Source organism: Triticum aestivum, chromosome 2D (genome assembly GCF_018294505.1).
Source record: "Triticum aestivum cultivar Chinese Spring chromosome 2D, IWGSC CS RefSeq v2.1, whole genome shotgun sequence".
Lineage (NCBI taxonomy): Eukaryota > Viridiplantae > Streptophyta > Magnoliopsida > Poales > Poaceae > Triticum > Triticum aestivum.
This window is the reverse complement of record NC_057799.1, coordinates 427,035,620-427,045,160: the sequence shown is the minus strand read 5'-3', so window position 1 is coordinate 427,045,160 and position 9,541 is coordinate 427,035,620. Positions and strand designations below refer to the sequence as shown.

General features: G+C 47.0%; 1 protein-coding gene across 1 annotated transcript; it reads left to right on the top strand.

The window, feature by feature from the left end:
* The first annotated feature begins 425 nt into the window (after positions 1–425).
* Positions 426–7,565, top strand: LOC123053598 (uncharacterized). Its single transcript, XM_044477073.1, has 4 exons — positions 426–622; positions 1,509–1,761; positions 3,286–4,423; positions 4,850–7,565. Exons 2-4 carry the CDS (start codon positions 1,601–1,603, stop codon positions 7,256–7,258), a joined length of 3,708 nt encoding a protein of 1,235 aa, XP_044333008.1. The 5' UTR covers positions 426–622; positions 1,509–1,600; the 3' UTR covers positions 7,259–7,565.
* The last annotated feature ends 1,976 nt before the right edge of the window (positions 7,566–9,541 follow it).

Below are 9,541 nucleotides of genomic sequence, written 5' to 3'. Positions count from 1 at the left end.
TAAGTTGGCATAATCCTTCCGGAACAGAACACAATTATGTTATTCGCCAACAGACCACATATCAGCTCTGCATTGCGACATGTGTCATCATTCAACCGACGATACACGCCAATTAAACAGTGGCATGTGATACAGCATAACCGTGGTTCTTTACTTAAAAAGCCGGCCCAGTCAAAGTTAGCGGACCGGCCTATATCTCTCTGGAGCTGCAGTTATTAGTGGTAGACCCCTCGCTTAGGTTGGCTGAGCCTGAGAACCAGATGCCTCCGAGGCGCGAGTGGTTGGTGTTTCCTTCTCTTCCTTTTTGTTTCACATCACCGCTAATTTTACTCACTCCACCATTGCTGGGTGGAAATGTCAAAGAGAAAAGCATATACTATCGCTGAGTGGAACTACTAACCAGGAGAGAGAAGGCGAGATAGATTAGGTGGTAGTCTGACTCCGCACGCTTCTCCCCTCCCCCTCTCTCCTCTCCTCTCCCTCTCCCCACCCCCCCAAATCGAAATCCCCCACCCATACTGAGCCAGTGAGCTCCACGCTCCTCCCCCAGCTCGCCCCGGCATCCCGTCGCCGGGTGGATCTACCAGGACGCGGGCGCGCGTGCGCGGCTTGAGGAGCAAAGGTGAGGACTTTCCTCTATCTTGCTGTGATTTGTTAGCCCGTTTCTTGAGATTTCTCCGCTTGGATCGACCCGTGAGTTCCTTTTCCTGCCTCTCCCCCCCTACGCTAGCTCCCCTCTTTCTTCTTCTCTTGCGACGAGTGGGGCGTGGGCTGTGCTGTGCGTGGATCTCCTTTTGGATGTTTTTCTTCTTCTCGCGCTGTTCATGCTGGATCTTAAGCTATTTTCCTTTGATGCTTATGGTGGTCTTAATTAACCACACGGAGAAGATTCTTGGTCTGGTTCCTGCTCGCCTTTCGTAGATTTGGTGCAGATTATGCCCTTTCTTTCTAATTTTGTGCTTGCTAGCTAGGCTAGTGCTCCTTTATTTTCCCAGGCCGAAGAAAAAAAAAATCCCCTTTTGGGCCAGAGAGAGGCCGAGATTATGCAGCAAAATCCTTGTGTTGATTTCTCACCACATATGTTCCCTCGTTAAACTACCCCTCCCTCCTCCCTTTCTCCATTTTCTTGTCTATTTATTTCCCCATCAACAAAGCAGTACCAGATAAGCTAACCTCATGTGCTTAGCAACTGTTCATCTCTTGTTACCTTATACTGCCTTTCTGCAAATCCTTGCAAGAGCTGTGTGACCTGTGTAAGCTTCCCACTAATCCACTTCTTGATTTGCCCACCAACCCACTTGTGCTTTAGACTCTACTGATATTTCATGTGGTTTCGTCTTCGACTAATCTCAGAGTAACTTGTCTTCCACCCCTCTTCGTCTCTCCCCCTCTCCACTCCAATCACTCCTCCATCTCCCTTCCACATAAAATGACACGATAGATTCCCCGAGAAGAGCTCGTCTGATGTGTGGACATGAAATAACATGGGTCTTGGTTTCTGTTTGCAGGTGCCTGATGAGGTAGTTGGGGGCAGCCAAGGAAGCAAAGGTTCTTGCTTTCCACCGGGTGAACTTACTACCTCGTTACATTCACCAGATCGATGCTATCCAGTGACCACCCTTCAGGCCCCTCGTGCTCCTCCCAGTCTGTGGTTCGGGTTGTGGGTGCTGATCCAGCGACGTTCCACGCCGCCGACTCTCCGGAGTCGGCACACCAAGATCCTGCGGATCTTGTCCAACCGTGTCCCACCTTCTCCATAAGGTGAGAAATAATAAGAGGGACCTTTCTGATTATTGGTTTAGTACCTTGTGGTATGGTTTAGCAGCTTGGGGTTTGTTATCTTCTTAAAATGGTGGATTTGCGTCTTTCCGATCCATACGCACCGCACGGATTAATTATTGGGTGTGCACTGTTGCTTTCATGGGGTTAATCTGTGTTGTTGTGGTGGGTGTCTGACTGGCTATGGGATGAGGCTGTCTGGCTGTGGGTGTGGGGGGGAAAGGATCCAAGAAACTGAAACATGCAAAAGGGATTCCTTGTTCCATGAATCTAATTTGACAGCTGTTTACAGCTAACGTTTCCTTTTATTTCTTTTTTCTTATCTTTTTCCCTACTTAGTGATGTTATGCTGTAAATAGATATGGTGATTTTAGTTCCTTATCGATGTTCGTCTCCTTTTTCTTCCTTTTGACATAGTCCAGTTGACCATTACTGAAGCCGTTTGAATACTATATATACGTGGCATATATGGTTTACTGGAGAAGAAGTGTCAATGCTTCTGGTTAGTGGCGTGGGGGTAAAAGCAAGAACCGGGTTATCCTATTGGATGCGGTGTAGCGGATTCTATTATATGTGATGCCAAAGTAATTTATAGGGCATATTTTGAGAGAGTAATAAGACACCCATTCTTGAAGCTTATTTGGAAAGTGTGGGTGCTGTAGAATTGCTGGTTCTTCAGCTGGTTGTTCATGCAGGAGCATATCCCAACGGCGGACATGCGAAAAGCCATCGCGAGTGACGGAGCCACAGCCCGGCCAGCTTGGGCAGCTGCTCCACTGGAGAAGCCTCCATTAGTGTAATCACTGCTTCAGGGTTTCAACGTCAGTTCTTATGGCCATTTGCTCACTGAGAGTGCAACTATCAGACCTTGCCCCGGCTCGACAAGCTGGTTCCGCCACTGGGCATCCCCAATGACAAGTAGTGCTGGTTCTGCAAAAACACCTTGGAGACTGCGTGCCACTTTCTGGTATGTTGCTCATTTGCATGTGCGGTGTGGCGAAAGGTTGCAGTCTCCTCGCATGCGGCTATGAGCAAGTAGTGCCAATGGCAAACATGCCACAAAGGAACACAGCCGGCTTTTTTTTAGAGTGAGCTGATAGCAGTTGTGGGATTCTTGTGATCATCAAGGGATAGCGTCCATGTGAGCAATGGGTGGGGACTATTGGACTTGGCTCTTCTGTCAGGCTCCTTATAGTTTTATCTTTTTTCTTCCGGAGTCGCTGTGTCTAAACACCCACCATCTCATTCCAAGAGCTTCAGTGTTTACGGTATTCTAAAGAGGAAGGTGTGGCTGTGTTGTTAAAGAAAGATAAATCCCCTTGTGGCGGTGACACTTTGAAATTTGTATTCTAGTTCAGGTTGGCTTACTTGGGCATGAATTTATGAATTCAATTTAAATCCGAATCATTTGAACAGAATTTATTTAAATTTGTTTTTCATCCAAATCATTCGAAGGAAATGTTTTCAGTATTTTTTATGCTAATGCGTCTGTTTTTATCTTCCCAGAGATTATGTTTTTGATTCGAGGAGCAAAGGCATCAAGAGAAGTTGGCCTTTCCACCCGCAGTCACTGGAACTTTGCTTGAAGCGTGGAGTTAAAGATCTACTGCCTCCATTCGAGCCTCCCGATTTGCTCCGGTCAAGGTCTTTCTATACTTGCGTAGACTCTGAGCAGTCTGCTGCATGCCTAGAAGCCGATGCTTTTGTTGATTTGGTAAAGGCTAGAGAAGCTGGTTTGACAAATGTGAATACAACTGGTATCAACCTCCAGTCATGTCAATCAGCAGATGAGTCACTTGGTCCATCTCAATACACTCCTACAGAGGGTGGGAAGACTGCTACTGACCAAGGTGGAAATATAAATGAATTAGGCCATACTAGTAAGGCTATACAAGCATATCAGGAAGATAATATTTGCACCAAAGCAAGTTCGGGGACAGAGGTTGCTCGACCCTATTTGAAAAGTCTTGGCTCATCACGTGAGACTTCAGAAAAGAAGGGCAAGTTGCTAGTCAAGTCAGGCTCTATGACAGATATCCGTCAGAGAAAAGATTTATCATACAACTCTAGCTCGGTTTCGAATCCAAAGGCTTCAAATACCTGTCCTGTTTGCAAAGTCTTCTCTTCTCCATCAAATACCACTTTGAATGCACACATAGATCAGTGCCTTTATGCTGTGTCTAATGCCGAGCCAGTAGTAGAGACGGTTATTGTGAAGCCAAAAGTGAAGCAGAGGAAGATGCAACTGATGGTGGACATTTACAAGACAGCCCTTCCATACACTCTTGATGACCTTGATCGGAGGAACGGGACTAACTGGGCTATCGATTTGTCTGTGCCAGCTGTGAACAAGGTGCTTTGCACTAAGAACCGTAGCCCACGAGTGGTACCATCTGAAGCAAAAGATAGTGAAAGAGATAGTGATGTCTATGTTGATTCAAATGGCATAAAAATCAGAATTTTATCCAAGCCTATCGGTGCACCCTTGGTCTTGGGCAATGATGGTTTAAAGCAAGTTGAAAAGCACCAGACTGGAAAGAGTACATTGATGAAAAAGACATCCTTGGAATCTAAATCATTTAGGAATAAAAAGTTCAAGGTACATGGAAAGAAGTGCAACCGACTAAACCATTTGAAATCTCAGGTATACAATTTAGTTAGTTTCATGCGTATATTTTACTGTAATTTAAGTAGGTTTTGTGTTTAGCTTACATAGCCTTATCCTTGAACCTAAACCATTTTGGTTCCTTGGAGTTCACGCACATGACTCATAATTACTTAAACCTCTTAGATTATGGTTCAGATTATGTTGATTGACATGCTTGCTAATTTTATTTGAGCTCTTTGCTTCTGTGAGAAGCTTGAAAAGTCACAGTAGTATTCAAAATGCATTCTCTGTGGGTTAATTTAGTTCATGAATCATTTTGATTTTACAGATGCCATGTTGGTTGGTGGAATTTTTATTATATTACTGAATTTATCTACCAAATCGCATATGATGTTAGCTTCCTCTCCAGTCTATTTTATTCAATAATATTTCTGTTCATTTATTCCTTTGATACATGTCCAGGTTGAATTATACCCAGATGGGGATATCCATGCTGACACCTCTGAGGAGGAGCTGGCCATGCATACACAGAAACCTACTGAAAGCAGCAGTTGTGGTCGTTCGGGAACTATAAGGCAATGGGTGTGCTCCAAACGTTCGGGTATCACTAACAATTTGAGCAGAAAGTCAAATAATATATTGTCAGATAGCATGAAACCTGGAACAAAGAAATTGGCTAGGAGCCGCATGATTGGTGGCTTTGATGATCCTCAAATTACAGGAAGTTATACTGAGGCATTTTCTTCACGGTCAACAGAAGAGACAGCCACCACTTTGGAAGTCAATGAAAATGATGATCATGAAAAGGGTTCTTCAAGATTATTCAGATCAATTCCCAGATGGTCATCAGAAAATCCTTCATCCAGCAGTGCCTTCCCAAAAGTACCTAGATCAGCTGCTACTCTTGCGAAGAGAAAAATTAAGGAGATTGGAAGAAGAGAAGCTTCTAGGTCTGATAAGTATGATACAGTGAGGAATTCCACCTCGACAAAATGCTCTGAACCTTGTCTTTCTGTTTCCATTAGAGGTCTGAGTAATGACTCAAAGAGGACAGTGTCTACTTCTAAGGTGTTAAGAAAGCACAGATCTGTATCGAGGACTCGCAAGCGTGACTTTTCACCTTCTATTAGTGGGCTAGTCAATGATTTTGGTCAAGAGCATGAACTTGATCACAGACATGTAAACAATACCTTCAGCGTTACTAATAATGGCACATCCGATAAGGTTGTAAAGCATACCCAAGAAGATACCACAGATAATGATATCTCTTATGGAACTGACATGCCGGCATTGGGGCAAGGGGATCATCAGCATGATGTGACACAACAAACAACAAGTACGCATATGGATTCTGAAGGTGAAGAACATGCAACTCAAATGCAATGTACCTCGGTCTCCAGAAATACTCACGAGGACTGTTGCAGTGCAATAAGTAGTGGTTCTTTGAGTCTTGAAAATAGCAAAACTGTGCCCAAAGGAAGTTCATCAATGCAGGATCAATGCTCCACTAAGCAATCCACACATCATACTCATGTGTCAAACATTGTTACCAATAATGAGATGGAGGAATGTCAGGTAGACCCAGCTTCAACTAAGGAATCTAGCACCTGCTTAACTAATAACAGGGAAATGGGTCTTGCAACTCCTCGGGATAACTCGTCAATAACGTCGAACAGAGAAGACTCTAACCAAGATCATGTTTTTTTGGCATTTGGTCGGGACTCATCAGACTCTCCTATTTCGGTTGCCTCAACTATGTCTTCTCCAGTTGCTTTGAATGGTTCAAGAAATGAAGAGTCAGGACCAGGCCAATCGACCGTAAATGTTAGGACACTTGAAAAGAGCATGTCTGGGAGCTCAAATCAGGAGACGAAGTCGATGCCTCCAGCAAGAGAAGGTGACCAGTTGGCTAAGGAGAAGTTGTATTGCTGCTCTTGTCGTGAGAGCATCTCCAGGGAGCCTCACTTAGACCATGAAAGTTCAACAGCCAGATCAGACACTTTTGCTAGAAAACAAGTTCCACAATTGCACATGGGTTTACGGACATCATCATCTTTCAGCACATACCAAAGAACAGACACAAATTCAAACCCTTACTTAGATTCACATGGTCAGCTATTAACTGGCAAAGTTATAACTGAATCTTCCATGAGCTCCCTGTCTTATGCGACAGATTGTATCAGACCAGCATTGCAAACTCAACTTCCATCGCCGCCAAGTCCTATGTTGAGACTGATGGGCAAGAACTTGATGGTGATGAACAGCCAGGAGAGTGGGCGTCCTCAAGCTCCAAAGCCAGACTACATGCTGGGAGGGAATTACATGCCACCTGCTAGTTTTGTGCCTCCAGACTACCAACATAGTCATTCTGCATTGATCGACAGAACTCCATCAGCAAGGAGTCACCAGATTCCTCTTCCAAGTGTTCAAGCTAGCAACTTTGTTGGGCCTCCAATGCATGGTGGTTTCATGGTGCAATCTAATCATCATTCTCTGCAGAAACCATACAGGAACCCTGCTCCAGTCATGCATCACCCTACCTACATGATGAAAGAGGTTATCATGATTAATGACGATCCTCCTGAATGCAGAAGTGAGCCACAAGTCAGTATGCATCCTCCCACTGGAACCTATCCAACATCAATCTCCGTCCCAAACAATTTTGGGCCCAGGCCATTTTACTGCCATCCACCGCCGATGCAAATTTTGCCAAGGGAGAATTTTGCTGGATCAATGCCTGTTTTCCCAATGTTTGGTGCTCAAAGGCAGCAAGTCAGATATAGCCAATCCTTACATCTCACCCCGTCTCGCGTCCAGCCTCCACAAGGTTACATAAACCCACATGTTTACTATCCGCAGGATTTACGGTGACTACTCAGTAACCCAAATGACCAAGAGAACTTGAAAATGAGATTTGTGATGGGTCTAAAATACTGGGATCAGTGATGAACCCGTCTTAAGATGCCTGACTCTCAACAGGATTTTTTTTTCCACATAGATTTGCTTTCTTTAGTTGTCTTTTCAGGTACACATATTTGCCCTCAAAGTGTTTTAATTACATTCTGCAAAGTTGCAGTACATTATAGCATGGTATTTTTTCAAATAGTGACCAAGCATACATTTCACTATTTATCAAATAAGCCAATAATATTACAATTACTGGCGAGTTTTCCTCTTCTTTCTTTTTGGTACTTATCTTCCACTGCTCCGTGGGAAGTTCGTCGCCAGTTTGTGGTACCTGGTGCAACTGCAGTATATGTTGCCAAGATAACGTAATGAACTAGTAATTTGCATTACACGGAGAATAACAAAGCGATTTGCACAACTGTATTTATCCAGTTTATGAGCTAATTTGGAGTAGCTACCGATGTCCTTTGTGAGGCCAAATCATGTTTCAAGAGAAAAATGCTCCAATTTCTAATATTTTAAGCGTCCAATTTATAGTTTGGTTCGACCATTGTTGCTAACTGAAACTTTATTTTTTTGAGGGATTGCTATCTGAAACTTGGGAGCTGTTTGGCAATCCACCAGCTCCCCAGCATTAAGGATCTGTGGAGTACCTATTTGCTCACTCCACGGTTTTGAATTGCAGCTCCACCTGCTTCGGGAGTGGAGTGGTGGAGCGGAGGGACTCTGAAGGTAAAATAGGGTCTAGCATATTATACATGTACACGTATTTGTATACGTATGTAATTGTATTATGATCATCTATATAAAGAGACGTGAGGCTGGATGTTAACCACCCACGCAAAACCCTAAACCTACCTCTTCAATTCGGTATCAGCCAGGTCGGGCTGCCGCCGCACGTCCCTCGCGCCGCCGTCCGATCCCATCTACCGCGGCGGCGCCGCCGCTTGCTAGCTAGCTACGCACATACGCAGGATCCATCAAGCTTGCTAGCTAGCCATGCACATACGTGGGATCCATCAATCTGCTTGCTAGCTAGCCACACGGCCGCCGCGCGAACACTACATGTCGCCTGATCCATCCGCCGCCGCGCGCCGCCCTTCCGCGCCGCCGCCGCCGCGCGCTGTCCTCCTCCGCGCCGCCGCGTTGTCGTCCGCCGCCCTTTCGCTCTCCAACAGTGTCGGCACCATCACCTCGCCAGCGGCTGCCACCGTTCCCGCCGCCCTCGCCGTTCCGGCGATCTCCGTTCGCCTTGGCCGCCACAACTTCATGATGTGGGGAGGCATCGCCGGCACCGTCTTAGCCGGTGCCTGGATGGCACCACGGCGGCACCCGCCAAGACCATCGCTGTCGGGACTGGCGACGCCGCGACGAACGCCGCTAATCTGGCGTATCATCATTGGTGGACTCAAGATCAGAAGGTCAAGGGCCTCCTTCTTACCCCCATGGAGGAGGACATCGCCTGTCAGCTCATCAGCTGCGAGACGGCGCAGGCGGTATGGACGGCCGTCGGTGCCATGTACGGCGCGCAGAGTCGTGCCAACGTCCGTCACATCCGGCGTCAACTCCAGACGCTGCGGAAGGAGGAGATGTCCGCGGCTGAGTACATGCACAAGATGAAGGCCCTCGCCGACACCATGGCTGCCGCCGGCTCTCCGATTCGTGATGACGAGCTCATTGATCACATCCTCACCTCCGGCTCCGCCTACAACTCCATCGCCGCCTCCCTGGGTGTGAGTAATGCACCAATGCCCTACTCCAGCTTCTACTCGCTCGTCTTGTCGTTCGAAGCGTTGCAGGCTCAGCAGAGTGCGTCAGAGGGGTGGACTCCCTCCGCCAACGCCGTGACTCGCTCGGGCCCCTACGGCCAGGGCGGGCGTGCTCCCTACTCGGAGCCCTACCCCTCCCAGGGTGGGGGTCGCTCGGCCGATGGCAACGGCCAGCCCAGGCACGGCCGCCAAGGCGGCAACGGCGAACCCAACGGTGGTCGCGACCGCAACCCCTCCTACGTTGGCAATGGTCGGCAAAGTGGTGGGGGTAACGGCGGCAACAACGGAGGTGGTGGCCGTCGCAACAATTGGTGGCGCCCCCGGTGTCAAATTTGCAAAAACTGGGGGCAGGAGGCCGATGAGTGTCGCAAGCGCTATGACCAGGACCACAACGCTCGCTCCGCCAGTTGGGGAACGTAGTAATTTCAAAAAAATTCCTACGCACACGCAAGATCATGGTGATGCATAGCAACGAGAG